This window comes from Electrona antarctica (assembly GCF_951216825.1).
Source record: "Electrona antarctica genome assembly, chromosome: 21".
Taxonomy (NCBI): Eukaryota; Metazoa; Chordata; class Actinopteri; order Myctophiformes; family Myctophidae; genus Electrona; species Electrona antarctica.
Window position 1 is genome coordinate 900,226 of NC_136802.1, and position 17,613 is coordinate 917,838.

The window sequence follows — 17,613 nt, forward strand, 5'->3', positions numbered from 1 at the left end:
GTGTCGAGTCCGTCGGATAGCCGGTTGTCCAGAACCAGCACAAAGGCCTCTGCCCGGCCGGGTTCTGGACAGGGCCCAAATTAGTCAATTTACCACACCTGCACACCCCTAGATCTCCAAATATGGAGCTGGAACTGTTCTGACAACATCTCAATAGACTCCATATTTGGGCATGCCTGACAATTTTACCCGATGTATTATATTCCATAAACAATATTTCTAATCAAAAGATATTAAAGTACACATGGTCCATGTGAGGAACTGTTCTGTAATATTTCACCATGAAACAACAAAAACAAAATCACACCTGTGTGAAGTGAGGGGCGCTCTTATCATCGTACATCATCATATCATTAAATAGACACTATGCCTCTTTGCTCAGACACTGTGACGTAAAATCCTCCATTCATTGTCAACAGGAATCTAATGTTTGTTTAAGACCAAGTTTGTGGACGGACACTAAAAGCTGCATAGAAGGGGCTAGTGCCCCCTATAGAGCGTCGCAGTCCCGCCTCCTACCCTGGACCAGGAAATGATTCTCCGTTCATTTTCCTCATAGACATTTCAGAAAGTATTTATTTAAAGACGTTTACGCCGCGGACAAAGCCAACTCGAGTCGTGACAAATCATGACAACAAACACAATTTTTTGGGCCGAACAAATAATTAGAAAGAAGAAAAAAAACGGCAGATAACAACACTTTTTTTGTTGTTTTTCTTCTTTGTAATTATTTGCTTGGTCCAAAATATTGTTTGTGTTGTCATGAGTTGTCACGACTCGAGTTGGCTTTGTCCGCGGCGTAACCGTCTTTAAATAAATACCTTAAGAAATGTCTATGGGAAAAATGCATTGGGTTTAATTTCCTGGTCCAGGGTAGGAGGCGGGACTGCGACGCTCTATAGGAGGGGCTCAAAAATACAATGTCATGTGGAGAAGAATCTGTGATAAATGTGATTATTATTATTGTAAAAGAGAACTATATATAATTATATAAAATCACACCTGTGTGAAGTGAGGGGCGTTCTTATCATCTTACAACATCAATTACAACATAATGTGCGTTTAAGCAACGGGTGCTAATGTTTGTTTTAGTCTCAAAACAAACATTACATTTATCTTTATCGTCTATGAGGCGTTTCCTTAAACAAGCATCGTTGAAAAACAAACATTAAAGCTTTATATATATCATTAAATGGCATTTAATGTTTGTGTTGCCACAAATTTACGTCATATTTGAGGAACATGTGACCTAATTATTCCTTTCCTTGTCAGTGGCAAATATGAGACGTGTGGAGACAAAATCTATTTATAGGAAAAAACTAAAATAAATCACACCCGTGTGAAGTGAGGGGCGCTCTTATCATCGTACATCATCCATTCATTGTCAATGAGTCCTTTGTGAAGGACAAAAATAGCCGATTTGCTCGTCCACATATGATGTAAATTCTCCATTCATTGTCGTTGGAATTTAATGTTTATGTAAGAAGAAAATCTACACTAATAGCTGAATATAGCACCCCTCAAATCTACACTAATAGCTGAATATAGCACCCCTCAAATCTACACTAATAGCTGAATATAGCACCCCTCAAATCTACACTAATAGCTGAATATAGCACCCCTCAAATCTACACTAATAGCTGAATATAGCACCCCTCAAATCTACACTAATAGCTGAATTTAGGGCTTCTCTCCTGTATGAATTCTCTGGTGATTTTTGAGAGTACATTTCAAACTGAACCTAGTCCCACACTGGTCACAGGCGTAGGGCTTCTCTCCTGTATGAATTCTCTGGTGATTTTTGAGTTGACTGCTCGCGGTGAACCTAGTCCCACACTGGTCACAGTGGTAGGGCTTCTCTCCTGTATGAATTCTCTGGTGAAATTTGAGATTACTGATCATGGTGAACCGTTTCCCACACTGGTCACAGTGGTAGGGCTTCTCTCCTGTATGAATTCTCTGGTGAACTTTGAGATTACTGATCATGGTGAACCGTTTCCCACACTGGTCACAGTGGTAGGGCTTCTCTCCTGTATGAATTCTCTGGTGAACTTTGAGATTACTGATCATGGTGAACCGTTTCCCACATTGGTCACAGGCGTAGGGCTTCTCTCCTGTATGAATTATCTGGTGACTTTTGAGATGACTGCTGTGGCTGAACCTAGTCCCACACAGGTCACAGTGGTAGGGCTTCTCTCCTGTATGAATACTCTGGTGAAGTTTGAGTAGCCTGCTCGTGGTGAACCTAGTCCCACACTGGTCACAGTGGTAGGGCTTCTCTCCTGTATGAATTCTCTGGTGAACTTTGAGATTATTGATCATGGTGAACCGTTTCCCACACTGGTCACAGTGGTAGGGCTTCTCTCCTGTATGAATTATCTGGTGAACGTTGAGATTACTGCTCGTGGTGAACCTAGTCCCACACTGGTCACAGTGGTAGGGCTTCTCTCCTGTATGACTTCGCTGGTGATCTTTGAGAGTACTGCTGCGGCTGAACCTAGTCCCACACAGGTCACAGTGGTAGGGCTTCTCTCCTGTATGAATTCTCTGGTGAAGTTTGAGAGCACTTTTCATGCTGAACGTAGTCCCACACTGGTCACAGTGGTAGTGCTTCTCTGCTGTATGAGTTCTCTGGTGTTGGTTGAGAGCACTGCTCTGGCTGAACCTGCTCCCACACTGGTCACAGGCGTAGGGCTTCTCTCCTGTATGAGTTCTCTGGTGTTGGTTGAGATGTCTCTTTCTGCTGTAGACATGTTTGAGTTGGGCAGGAAAGACATCTGGGAGGGAGAATGAGGAGAGAGAAACAGGCTAAATAAAATGTTTTAAAATAACATGCAAGCTGTGTTGTATTTAGGGATGGTTATTGGGTACTGAAATTCAGTTCCAAGTAGGAACCGAATTAACACATAGTTGGTATTAAAGGAGCGTCCGTCTTATACGGAGCTACTGAGGGGGTTGATCCGGTTTGTTGGACCTGGCTGACGCGCTGATATTACAATTGGACTGTTCTCTGTGTGTCAGTGCTCCAATGATGATACACAGGCAGCTCTTTATGTTTTTAACGATTTATTGCTTCACCCGTTCATCATACAGTACAGCATCTGCGTGATTTCAAATAACCCATAGTTAGAAACACAAACAGATAATTTGTAGCCGATTCGACCGTTACGATCTTATGGGCCCAGTATGTCCGTTTATCATGCATCTTATGGGCCCAGTCAAGGTTTCCCCCTGGTGGACGTGTCATTTCCAACTATTGTCGGCGCATGGAAACTAGGGGCTACTAATATATACTATTCTCTGCCTATCGGGACGTAACTCGGACGGCGCTGAGTCGGCTTCGCAACGCTCGGCACGGCGACTCGCTCGGCTAGCGCCTCGCTCGGCGGTGCCTCACGTGGCTCAAGGCCACCAGACACAGATCAGTGATTATCAAGCGAAATAATCACGGAGAACTACCGACTGAGCCGTTGGGTCGGCAGAGCATGCCCATACTAGCTCGAAACTTTCGTACTGATCCTAACTGATAACTGCGGTCTTGTCCATTGATACCAGTCGAAACGGGTGTAATTTGAGACAAATGAATATTTCAGACAAACATTTCGCTCTACATTGTTTAAACAGCGGTGACGTACCTGCGGTCAGAAACCATTGCCCTTCCGGGTCAAGCCTTCCTACCAACGCCTGTGAACCTGGTGCTAGACCACAGCGCCACCCCATGGTCACCCATTTGGCTGTTACAGTTGGTACCGGGTACCCATACAAATAATTCACTTTCGGTTCTGCCTATAGTTTCCTGACCTAAACGCACAGTCAAGCGCTATTTATAACAGCAAACTCTGGTAAAGCACCGTTGTAAGGAGATGTATAGCTGCGTGTCTCTCTGTAACACATTGTTGAATGGAGGAGTAGACAGCTGGAATAGTCAGAGCACACACTCTGCATTCCTCCTCCCCTCCCCTCCCCCTAGCATCTATGACAAAGGGCCATGAAAATATGACCTTTTTAAAAAAAGTGGTCATGTGGCTCAATTTGCCCCAGGTAAGGGGTAAGTTGATCCAAGTCGAGGGGCAAGTCGAACCACATGACATTTTAATGTTAAAAGCTTAAACTTGAACAGATAATAATATAATAACAGTTTTCCTTTTGCAAATAGTCTTATTTATTTGTTTATTTATTATTTAAACAATATTAAGACAATTAAATAAAGTTTGTTATTCAGAACCTTATATTTGCAATATTGTTAATACAATATTGCAAACTTCTCTTAAATGAGTATGTACATGCAAATTAAAGGTCATTCAGTATAATTTGAGTAGCAAAGACTTCATAAAAAAATATGAAGTGATTCCCATTTACCCCCGGACATTGGCTCATCTTACCCATAGCTACCATTTTAGAAAACAATGACTAGAATAAGCTACTTCAGACAATTTAATTGCTAAATGATTCACATGGTTCTATCCATTGGCAAATCATCAACGTGTATGATATTACATTTTAGACCTAGGTACATTTTGCTTTGTATAACTTTGTATACATTTTACTTTGACAGACAAAAAACTGTTTTTTGTGTAAAAGAATGTTTTCTACTTTCCCCATGTGCTTCCCAACTTCACAGCCAGGTGTAAATTATGGATGCTTAGTAGCTTACTAGATTTAAGGTCACATGGCAACACAGGTTTCTAGTTTTCTAGATAAAGGGGGTGGTTCAACTTAAACGCTGGCTCATCTTACCCCGTTCTCCCCTATCTGTAGGTGTACTGTTAAAAAATGTGTTTTGCAAAAATCGGCCTCCTGGTGGCGCTATAACAGGGCCATGTGAAAACTTCAGGGCAGAGCTTCAGCTCTGGCATCCAGGGTGTGTGCAGAGTTTGGCTGCGATCAAGCCAACGGTGCCGGAGATTAGCTGTTCACAGACGGACACACTGACGGACGGACGGACTACAGAGTGCTTTATGATGAATTCCTGTTCTGTTCTTTGTCTATATAGAAGTGTCTATTTGTACGTCTGTGACCGGTGTCAAAATCAGGTTTCTCTTTTTGTTTTTCTTTTTTGTTTTTGCATTAATACCCTGTATTATATATCTATCAGTGACTTATAGTATCCTTCCTTATTATATATATAAATGCTTAGCGCTGTCGATTGGATATATGAACTTATGTGTGAAGGACTGAGCATGACGTCAGCGTCATTACCTGACAGCTGTCAGTGGTGAGAAATGGAGGAGGAGCTGTCTAATCAGCACAGATTGTTGCCAGTACAAAAGAGGGCTTGTTGGGAGGAGGGTGTGTGTGTGTGTGCTGCTCTGTTGAGTGTGGAAGGGTGACAGGAGGACCGAGAGAGAGTGAGCGGAAATTCGTTGGCACACCAAGGTGCGAGCCGAGAGAGGAGAGGGACTCGCGTGTGACCAACCTGTTGACGGCGGAGGGAATCGAGTGAGCTGTTCCGGTGACCAGGAGTGGTGTTACAGAGTTCGGATTCCCAACAAACGCAGCGGGTAGGTGAAACTGCCCGTGGTGTGTGAGTACTGTTTCATCCCGCACTACTGTTGATTCTATCACCCTGGCGTATGTGAGCTGTACCTGTTTGTGGAACGGAGAAACTGGCCTTTGCCTTCTGTACTTTCAGGAGGTGTTGAAATGGACGTAGTATTCTGATGCTGGACTGACTGGAGGCTCTCTCTGATAACAAAAAGAACTGTCTGAACCCATTGCACTTTAGCACACTTTTTGTAATTGACTGGTTTTAAGGATTTTGTTTTGTATTTCGCTACTTCGTTTTAAGATTAAATAAATATTGTATTTTAGCAGGTGTCTTAGGAGCCCATGTATAGGATTAATAAACAGATGTTATATTTTGATTCAGTGTCCATTTTGTTATGGTTGCTCTCTCACCTGGTAAAAAGTGAACCTGTGTGTCCTTGAACAAACTGAAGCTAAGAGTAATAATGATAAAACGAGTTGCCGTTTCTCTATAAATGACGGCTGGCGTAGTCCCAGGATTATCTAGTGAGGTGTACAACTTTGATATCTCTAGCACCTTAAACTGTGCCACTCTAATAATTAAAGGTTGTATGTCTTATAAAATAATAACGATAAAGAATATTCTACTGCCCAAATTCTGTGTGGCTGATTCGGCCTTGGTCACACGTCTCTACATGTTTTGATGAACTGAACATGGTGGACCCTCTTGTAAACAAGTGTAATGCTTAATTGGGTCGTCCACTCACAACAGCCTTTGTATTGAGTTTGTGCTTAAAATGTACTGTAATTCAGCAAACTGTTAATAAATAATTCAACCAATCCATCAAAGCAAAACATACTCTCTCCATGCCTTCGGCCTGGTGGAGACAATTAACTACAGTTTGAGTTTAGCGCTAGGACTCCTAGGAGGGAGTATTACTCCGTTACTCCACCGAGTAGCGACAACATTTGTGTACATGTGCTTTCTGTTGAAGATGAAATCAAAGTGTACAGTGACGTTAAAACATGCACTTACTTATTCTGTGTAACTTTATCACAGGCTGCTTCAGCATGGCTGCCTGGTAGATCTGTTCCTCCGACATCTCTCTCTTAAAAAGCCCAAATAGTTGGTCTCCTTCTTCGGTCCACTCTGGTTCACGTTTGAGGTCCGATTTTACCGTCTGGGATGTGACTTTACTCGCTGACATGTTGGTCTTTTACCGTCTGGGATGTGACTTTACTCGCTGACATGTTGTGGTCTTTTACCGTCTGGGATGTGACTTTACTCGCTCACATGTTCTTTTACCGTCTGGGATGTGACTTTACTCGCTCACATGTTGTGGGTTTTTTTTTAAAGATACTTTTTTGCGGCTTACGCCTTTTTATTGGTTTTTGAAGGGGCTGACAGGAAACGGGAGAGAGATGGGGGGAAGACATGCAGTAAAGGCCGTGTCGGGCTCGGGAGTCAAACCCGCGGCACACTGCGACTGGATTACCAGTCGGGTGCCCAGACGGTTACGCCACCGCCTGGGCACATGTTGTGGTCTTTTACCGATATGTGGTTGTGGTCTTGCCGCAGCCCTATTCTGTAACAGAGCTAAGCTAATGGCCGCCGCTCTTTGTCTGTGTCTGACCATAGATACTCCGCCTTGAGCCATTTAGAGTTTATATATATCTATGTGTCTGACTGTCTGTCTAAAACAGTGCAATGCATGCTGGGAAGAAGTAACTACTTTCAACAGGTCACAGAGAGAGAGGGGAAAAGGCACCTCTGTGAGTCCGACGGCATTGCTGGTCCGCGGACCACTAGGGGGGGCCATACCATAGGGGGGCAAAATCAGTGAAAAAAGTAGGTATTTTTTAAATCACACCTGTGTGAAGTGAGCGGTGCTCTTATCATCATACATCATCATCATGGCCACGGGACGATATTTACAGTAGGAGGCGCTCAACGTTCAGTAGGGAGGGAATGCTCCGCAAAATGCTTGTGCACGCGTCATGCACGTGCCTCGTACACACGCCTCGTGCCAGGGCCGGCTGCAGGATGAAATGACTGAGGTGGCAATTGAGATCTTTGAGGGGGCAAAAAAACCCATATTGCATTGTTAAATCATTGTTAAATCAAGCAGGCAGTGTCAGTTCTATGACTCAGGTGGTCCTATGCAAGATTAGAATGTTAGTGCTGCCCCGCCAGGGGGGTCCGGGGGGGCTTCCTGCCCCGCCAGGGGGGTCCGGGGGGGGCTTCCCCGCCAGGGGGGTCCGAGGGGGCTTCCCCCCCAGGGGGGTCCGGGGGGGCTTCCCCCCCAGGGGGGTCCGGGGGGGCTGCCCCGCCAGGGGGGTCCGGGGGGGGCTTCCCCCCAGGGGCGTCCGAGGGGGCTTCCCCCCCAGGGGGGTCCGGGGGGGCTTCCTGCCCCGGGGGGCTTCCCCCCCCAGGGGGGTCCGAGGGGGCTTCCCCCCCAGGGGGGTCCGAGGGGGCTTCCCCCCCAGGGGGGTCCGAGGGGGCTTCCTGCCCCGCCAGGGGGGTCCGGGGGGCTTCCCCAGGGGGGTCCGGGGGGGCTGCCCCGCCAGGGGGGTCCGGGGGGGCTGCCCCGCCAGGGGGGTCCGAGGGGGCTTCCCCCCCAGGGGGGTCCTGGGGGGCTGCCCCGCCAGGGGGGTCCGGGGGGGCTGCCCCGCCAGGGGGGTCCGGGGGGGCTTCCCCCCATGGGCTCCAGATTTGTTTTTATACATTTGCGATAAATGCTTCAATCTGGTGCACTTTGAGATAAAAATTAAGAGGCTATAGATCTATAAAGAACTACACACATCATATTCGATTATTATCATCTTTACTGTGCTATTATTGCCATTTGCCAACATCACAGTAGGCTACAAAACAACATTGGATAGGGCAGGGGTGGGCAACTTTGATGATGGAGAGGGCCACTATTTCAAACTCACTCCAGAGGGCCACAATGCATATAGTCAAAAATAGCTGATCTACAAGCTCAAAACGTGTCGCAGTGCGATGCATTTTGAGCTTGTACATCTGCTTTTTTGCTATTTTTTTAAATTGGAATCCTGAATTATTTTCACCTATTTTTTAATTGGAATCCGGAAAAGTAATCTTTTTTTTATTAAATTTCAAATACATGTATATGTTATGTTAACTTTATGAACTGAAATGCAAATATTGGACATAAAAAAGAGTAGTACTAGTCATTAAGCTACTAATATAGACTGAAGTAATTAAAGCGGGCCATGTTTGCATGTTTGCAATTGGAACAGCTGAAATCAATAACATATCAGTATTCTGATATTAATCAGCAGACCACATTAAGTGAACTGCATGCGTCTGTGCTCAAAGAATACATTCTTCAGCGTGTCCACAATAGTCCACAGCCCACTTTGCCACTTGCTCTGATCCACTGCATCAATAGCACCCCTCCCCCCCAATGGCAGACAATCATATGTCAGACACATACATTCAGTTGATCCGAATTAACATGTGTTAAATTCCTGTGCCTCAGGAATGTCGTACTTCCTGTTCTTCCCAGATGGGAGATGGCCATGGCGCATGTTAGATGTTCCTTGCATGCCTGTACAATACATGTTTTTGTTTGTATAGCAGCATGTTTCGAGTTGTATAACCAGTGCTGCTAGTGAATATCACTGCCAAATTTCACTAGAAAACCAATCCAGCACAAAATGTAGTTTTGTATTTTATTATTGAAATTATTACAAAAAAAAGGAGGTCGGGATGAGGGGTCCCCTTTCACCCCTCGTGGCGCCAGGCCTGCGTCATGCACACACACTTTTGTGCATTTTCACGTGGAAAAGTGGCTTTTACTTTCCCTCGATCTCCACACGCATGAGCAAACTGACACAGGCAATTAACCAGGATACTAACCAGGGCCCAAATTAGCCAATTGACCACACAATTCTGCATAGACTCCATATTTGGGCATGCCTAGTGACAATTTTACCCGATGTATTATATTCCATAAACAATATTTCACATCGAAAGATATTAAAGTCCAGCAATATGTGAGGTACTCGTACAGCTGTTAATAACTTAACAAAAACAAAAAACAAATCACAGCCGTGTGAAGTGAGGGGCGCTCTTACCATCATAAATCATCTCATCAACAACTGTGTGATCGGTTCGCCAATTTGCTCGTCTACATATGACGTACATTTTCCCTTCATTGTCAACGGCATTTAAGGTTTGTGATGCCACAAATTTACATCATATTTGTAGGACAAAAATATCCGATTTGCTCGTCCAGACGTCCACATATGATTTTCCATTCATTGTCGTTGGGATTTTAATGTTTGTGTAAGAAGAAGATCTACACTAATAGCTGAATATAGAACCCCTCAAATCTACACTAATAGCTGAATATAGCACCCCTCAAATCTACACTAATAGCTGAATATAGCACCCCTCAAATCTACACTAATAGCTGAATATAGCACCCCTCAAATCTACACTAATAGCTGAATATAGCACCCCTCAAATCTACACTAATAGCTGAATATAGCACCCCTCAAATCTACACTAATAGCTGAATATAGCACCCCTCAAATCTACACTAATAGCTGAATTTAGCACCCCTCAAATCTACACTAATAGCTGAATTTAGCACCCCTCAAATCTACACTAATAGCTGAATATTGCACCCCTCAAATCTACACTAATAGCTGAATATAGCACCCCTCAAATCTACACTAATAGCTGAATATAGCACCCCTCAAATCTACACTAATAGCTGAATTTAGCACCCCTCAAATCTACACTAATAGCTGAATTTAGCACCCCTCAAATCTACACTAATAGCTGAATATAGCACCCCTCAAATCTACACTAATAGCTGAATTTAGCACCCCTCAAATCTACACTAATAGCTGAATTTAGCACCCCTCAAATCTACACTAAAAGCTGAATTTAGCACCCCTCAAATCTACACTAATAGCTGAATTTAGCACCCCTCAAATCTACACTAATAGCTGAATTTAGCACCCCTCAAATCTACACTAATAGCTGAATTTAGCACCCCTCAAATCTACACTAATAGCTGAATATAGCACCCCTCAAATCTACACTAATAGCTGAATTTAGCACCCCTCAAATCTACACTAATAGCTGAATATAGCACCCCTCAAATCTACACTAATAGCTGAATTTAGCACCCCTCAAATCTACACTAATAGCTGAATTTAGCACCCCTCAAATCTACACTAATAGCTGAATTTAGCACCCCTCAAATCTACACTAATAGCTGAATATAGCACCCCTCAAATCTACACTAATAGCTGAATTTAGCACCCCTCAAATCTACACTAATAGCTGAATTTAAAACCCCTCAAATCTACACTAATAGCTGAATATAGAACCCCTCAAATCTACACTAATAGCTGAATTTAGCACCCCTCAAATCTACACTAATAGCTGAATTTAGCACCCCTCAAATCTACACTAATAGCTGAATTTAGCACCCCTCAAATCTACACTAATAGCTGAATTTAGCACCCCTCAAATCTACACTAATAGCTGAATTTAGCACCCCTCAAATCTACACTAATAGCTGAATTTAGCACCCCTCAAATCTACACTAATAGCTGAATTTAGCACCCCTCAAATCTACACTAATAGCTGAATTTAGCACCCCTCAAATCTACACTAATAGCTGAATTTAGCACCCCTCAAATCTACACTAATAGCTGAATTTAGCACCCCTCAAATCTACACTAATAGCTGAATTTAGCACCCCTCAAATCTACACTAATAGCTGAATTTAGCACCCCTCAAATCTACACAGTGGCATAAAGAAACATGAAAATATTCCAGTAACAAATTATAAAAACCTCAAAATTGTACTCAAGTAGAGTCCTTGAGTAAATGTACTTAATTACTTTACAACCACTGCTTTTCCACAACTACACCTGACCTTAACAAGCAAAGTTACATCATCGTTTCCATGGTCACTTTAATCCACTGCTGTCGCTGGAAGTGATGATGTAATAAAGAAAAAAGGTCATCAAGTGAGATGTATTGAGGGGAGAATGTGTGTGTGTGTGTGTTTGTTTTCAGGTGTGTGTGTGTGTGTGTGTGTGTGTTGTATCGGTAAGTGTGCACCATTGCCCAAAGTACATCACAGGCTTCTCTCCTGTATGACTTCTCTGGTGATTTTTGAGAGTACATTTCGAACTGAACCTAGTCCCACACTGGTCACAGGCATAGGGCTTCCTCTCCTGTATGAATTCTCTGGTGATTTTTGAGAGTACGTTTCGTGCTGAACCTAGTCCCACACTGGTCACAGGCGTAGGGCGTCTTTCCAGTATGAGTTCTCTGGTGATCTTTGAGAGTACATTTCATGCGGAAGCTAGTCCCACACTGGTCACAGTGGTAGGGCTTCTCTCCTGTATGAATTCTCTGGTGAACTTTGAGAGTACTTTTCATGCTGAACCTAGTCTCACACTGGTCACACTGGTAGGGCTTCTCTCCTGTATGAATTCTTTGGTGACTTTTGAGATGACCGCTCAAGCTGAACTTAGTCCCACACTGGTCACAGTGGTAGGGCTTCTCACCAGTATGAATTCTTTGGTGAACTTTGAGGTTCTGTTCGATGCTGAACCTAGTCCCACACTGGTCACAGTGGTAGGGCTTCTCTCCTGTATGAATTCTTTGGTGAACTTTGAGGTTCTGTTCGATGCGGAACCTAGTCCCACACTGGTCACAGTGGTAGGGCTTCTCTCCTGTATGAATTCGCTGGTGATCTTTGAGAGTACTGCTGCGGCTGAACCTAGTCCCACACTGGTCACAGTGGTAGGGCTTCTCTCCTGTATGAATTCTCTGGTGAACTTTGAGAGCACTTTTCATGCTGAACCTAGTCTCACACTGGTCACACTGGTAGGGCTTCTCTCCTGTATGAATTCTTTGGTGACTTTTGAGATGACCGCTCAAGCTGAACTTAGTCCCACACTGGTCACAGTGGTAGGGCTTCTCACCAGTATGAATTCTCTGGTGACATTTGAGGTTCTGTTCGATGCTGAACCTAGTCCCACACTGGTCATAGGCGTAGGGCTTCTCTCCTGTATGAATTCTCTGGTGATCTTTGAGAGTACTGCTGCGGCTGAACCTAGTCCCACACTGATCACAGGCATAGGGCTTCAACCCTGTATGAGTTCTCTGGTGAACTTTGAGACTACCGCTCTGGCTGAACCTGCTCCCACACTGGTCACAGGCGTAGGGCTTCAACCCTGTATGAATTCTTTGATGAACTTTTAGAAGACTGCTGCAGCTGAACCTGCTCCCACACTGGTCACAGGCGTAGGGCTTCTCTCCTGTATGAGTTCCCTGGTGTTGGTTGAGATGTCTCTTTCTGCTGTAGACATGTTTGAGTTGGGCAGGACAGACATCTGGGATGGAGAATGAGGAGAGAGAAACATAGGCTAAATGAAATGTTTTAAAAAAACATGCAAGCTGTGTTGTATTTAGGGATGGTTATTGGGTACCGAAATTCAGTTCCAAGTAGGAACCGAATGAACACATAGTTGGTATTAAAGGAGCGTCCGTCTTATACGGAGCTACTGAGGGGGTTGATCCGGTTTGTTGGACCTGGCTGACGCGCTGATGTTACAATTGGACTGTTCTCTGTGTGTCAGTGCTCCAATGATGATACACAGGCAGCTCTTCATGTTTTTAACGATTTATTGCTTCACCCGTTCATCATACAGTACAGCATCTGCGTGATTTCAAATAACCCATAGTTAGAAACACAAACAGATCATTTGTAGCCGATTCGACCGTTACGATCTTATGGGCCCAGTATGTCCGTTTATCATGCATCTTATGGGCCCAGTATGGCCATACTGGCCTACTCACCATAGTAGCCTGGTCAAGGTTTCCCCCTGGTGGACGTGTCATTTCCAACTATTGTCGGCGCATGGAAACTAGGGGCTACTAATATATACTATTCTCTGCCTATCGGGACGTAACTCGGACGGCGCTGAGTCGGGTCTGGTGGCCTTCGCAACGCTCGGCTCGGCTAGCGCCTCGCTCGGCGGTGCCTCACGTGGTATTTACAACTGAATTGTAAATACACACGCTTTAATGGTCTGTGAGCGTTCTCTGCACAGATGATACGCGCAAAACCCCCGACATTTGAAGTAATTTATAAACAGTCAGTCTAGATTATGATAAATAAAACAGACCCTTGTTGATCACATGACTACAGACATCATGTGTACCGATTAGCGTGAAAGTTTGATAAAATCTGAAGGAGTAATACAAAAATGTGTTTTACACACGGCATCCTGGTGGTGCTATAAAGAGCAGATGTGGGAAAAAAGAAGGCAAAGATTTTTCCTTGGCCTCTAGGGAGTGTGCATACAAAGTTTTACACAGATCGGTGCAATTATAGGTAAAAGCATGAATAGGCCAGTTATAGTGCCACCATGAGGCTGATTTGAGAAGTTTCAAGTTGCATTGTTCCTCTGCCTAGCAGGAATGTGCGTGCACATTTCACGGAAATCACACAATGTGTTCATGATTTGCAGCATTTTGCTCAAAACGGAGCAGTCCTGCGAACTTCGGAAGCCAATCTTAGCCAATCAGGATGGAGCATGACAAATCTGAAAGACCAGTTTAGTGTAATGCTCTAGAGACTGTGTACCAATTTGCGTGATGCTAGGACAATAGGGGAGAACGGGTAAGATGAACCACTTTTTGCTTAAGTTGTCCTGGAAGCAAGGCAAAATGAGATGGCAGTAAAATCTAATGATCTACCCATATTTCAGGATGTCTTCCATCAATTGAAATGATGAGTAAGCATCTATGACGAAGGGCCATGAAAATGACCTTTTTTAAAAAAGTGGTCATGTGGCTCAATTTGCCCCAGGTAAGGGGTAAGTTGATCCAAGTCGAGGGGCAAGTCGAACCACATGATATTTTAATGTTAAAAGCTTAAACTTGAACAGATAATAATATAACAGTTTTCCTTTTGCAAATAGTCTTTGTTTATTTATTATTTAAACAATTAAATAAAGTTTGTTATTCAGAACCTTATATTTGCAATATTGTTAATACAATATTGCAAACTTCTCTTAAATGAGTATGTACATGCAAACTAAAGGTCATTCAGTATAATTTGAGTAGCAAAGACTTAATAAAAAAATATGAAGTGATTTTCATTTACCCCCGGACATTGGCGCATCTTACCCATAGCCACCATTTTAGAAAACAATGACTAGAATAAGCTACTTCAGACAATTTAATTGCTAAATGATTCACATGGTTCTATCCATTGGCAAATCAACGTGTATGATATTACATTTTAGACCTAGGTACATTTTGCTTTGTATAACAGTCATTTTACTTGGACCGACAAAAAACAGTTTTTTGTGTAAAATAATGTTTTCTACTTTCCCCATGTGCTTCCCAACTTAACAGCCAGGTGTAAATTATGGATGCTTACTAGATTTAAGGTCACATGGCAACACAGGTTTCTAGTTTTCTAGATAAAGGGGGTGGTTCAACTTAAACGCTGGCTCATCTTACCCCGTTCTCCCCTATCTGTAGGTGTACTGTTAAAAAATGTGTTTTGCAAAAATCGGCCTCCTGGTGGCGCTATAACAGGGCCATGTGAAAACTTCAGGGCAGAGCTTCAGCTCTAGCATCCAGGGAGTGTGTGTGCAGAGTTTGGCAGCGATCAAGCCAACGGTGCCGGAGATTAGCTGTTCACAGACGGACACACTGACGGACGGACGGAGTGCTTTATGATGAATTCCTGTTCTGTTCTTTGTCTATATAGAAGTGTCTATTTGTACGTCTCTAAATGTTTTGATGAACATGGTGGACCCTCTTGTAAACAAGTGTAATGCTTAATTGGGTCGTCCACTCACAGTTAACAGCCTTTGTATTGAGTTTGTGCTTAAAATGTACTGTAATTCAGCAAACTGTTAATAAATAATTCAATCAATCAATCAAAGCAAAACATACTCTCTCCATGCCTTCGGCCTGGTGGAGACAATTAACTACAGTTTGAGTTTAGCGCTAGGACTCCTAGGAGGAAGCATTACTCCGTTACTCCACCGAGTAGCGACAACATTTGTGTACATGTGCTTTCTGTTGAAGATGAAATCAAAGTGTACAGTGACGTTAAAACATGCACATACTTATTCTGTGTAACTTTATCACAGGCTGCTTCAGCATGGCTGCCTGGTAGATCTGTTCCTCCGACATCTCTCTCTTAAAAAGCCCAAATAGTTGGTCTCCTTCTTCGGTCCACTCTGGTTCACGTTTGAGGTCCGATTTTTCTCTTTCTTCGGTCCACTCTGGTTCACGTTTGAGGTCCGGTTTTTCTCCTTCTTCGGTCCACTCTGGTTCACGTTTGAGGTCCGATTTTACCGTCTGGGATGTGACTTTACTCGCTGACATGTTGTGGTCTTTTACCGTCTGGGATGTGACTTTACTCGCTGACATGGTTTTTTACCGATATGTGGTTGTGGTCTTGCCGCAGCCCTATTCTGTAACAGAGCTAAGCTAATGGCCGCCGCTCTTTGTTCGTGTCTGTCTAAAACAGTGCAATGCATGCTGGGAAGAAGTAACTACTTTCAACAGGTCACAGTTTTCTGTGCGCGTGCGTGTGTGTATGTATGTGCGTGCGTGCGTGCGCAGAGAGAGAGAAAAAGGCACCTCTGTGAGTCCGACGGCATGAAGTCCGCGGACCACTAGGGGGGGCCATACCATAGGGGGGCAAAATCATTGAAAAATGTGGGTATTATTATTATTTTTCAAACCACACCCGTGTGAAGTGAGCGGCGCTCTTATCATCATCACCATGGCCGTGGGACGATATTTACAGTAATCTGTTTTGATTAAAATTATTACTATTCCCCCTCCTGTCGGGGGGGGGGGGGGGTGCCTGGGGGGAGGGGGTGCTCCAGCCCCCCATTCCCTCAGCCATGATCATCATGACGTCAAATAGAATCTATGTGCCTGTTTGCTCAGAGACTATTATGTAAAAAATAATAACAATACAACCAGAAAGCCCATTGTGGGAGTGTGGGATTTATTACTATCACTCTATCTCTAAAGCCTGGTGAAATTCACCTGAACACCTGCCTGTAGAAACAACATGGATGAGGCAACAAAACTACCTTCAGTATTCAGAACGGGTACATTTCAAACGGGGAAAAAAACAGTTAACTGTGGACGACACCATAAAGCATTATACTTACAACAGGACGACACCATGAAGCATTATACTTACAACAGGACGACACCATGAAGCATTACACTTACAACAGGACGACACCATGAAGCATTATACTTACAACAGGACGACACCATGAAGCATTATACTTACAACAGGACGACACCATGAAGCATTACACTTACAACAGGACGACACCATGAAGCATTATACTTACAACAGGACGACACCATGAAGCATTACACTTACAACAGGACGACACCATGAAGCATTATACTTACAACAGGACGACACCATGAAGCATTATACTTACAACAGGACGACACCATGAAGCATTACACTTACAACAGGACGACACCATGAAGCATTATACTTACAACAGGACGACACCATGAAGCATTACACTTACAACAGGACGACACCATGAAGCATTATACTTACAACAGGACGACACCATGAAGCATTATACTTACAACAGGACGACACCATGAAGCATTATACTTACAACAGGACGACACCATGAAGCATTACACTTACAACAGGACGACACCATGAAGCATTATACTTACAACAGGACGACACCATGAAGCATTATACTTACAACAGGACGACACCATGAAGCATTATACTTACAACAGGACGACACCATGAAGCATTATACTTACAACAGGACGACACCATGAAGCATTATACTTACAACAGGACGACACCATGAAGCATTACACTTACAACAGGACGACACCATGAAGCATTATACTTACAACAGGACGACACCATGAAGCATTACACTTACAACAGGACGACACCATGAAGCATTATACTTACAACAGGACGACACCATGAAGCATTACACTTACAACAGGACGACACCATGAAGCATTATACTTACAACAGGACGACACCATGAAGCATTACACTTACAACAGGACGACACCATGAAGCATTACACTTA

The 17,613-nt window shown here is 43.7% G+C and overlaps 1 protein-coding gene across 1 annotated transcript; it reads right to left on the reverse strand.

The window, feature by feature from the left end:
* Positions 1–11,267: 11,267 nt before the first annotated feature.
* LOC306914065 (uncharacterized protein) lies at positions 11,268–16,002 on the reverse strand. The gene is made up of 2 exons (XM_079490955.1): positions 15,622–16,002; positions 11,268–12,864 (listed from the first exon to the last, which is right to left on the reverse strand). The coding sequence occupies exons 1-2, from the start codon at positions 15,926–15,928 to the stop codon at positions 11,675–11,677; spliced, it is 1,497 nt and encodes a 498-aa protein (XP_079347081.1). The 5' UTR covers positions 15,929–16,002; the 3' UTR covers positions 11,268–11,674.
* Between the last annotated feature and the right edge of the window lie 1,611 nt (positions 16,003–17,613).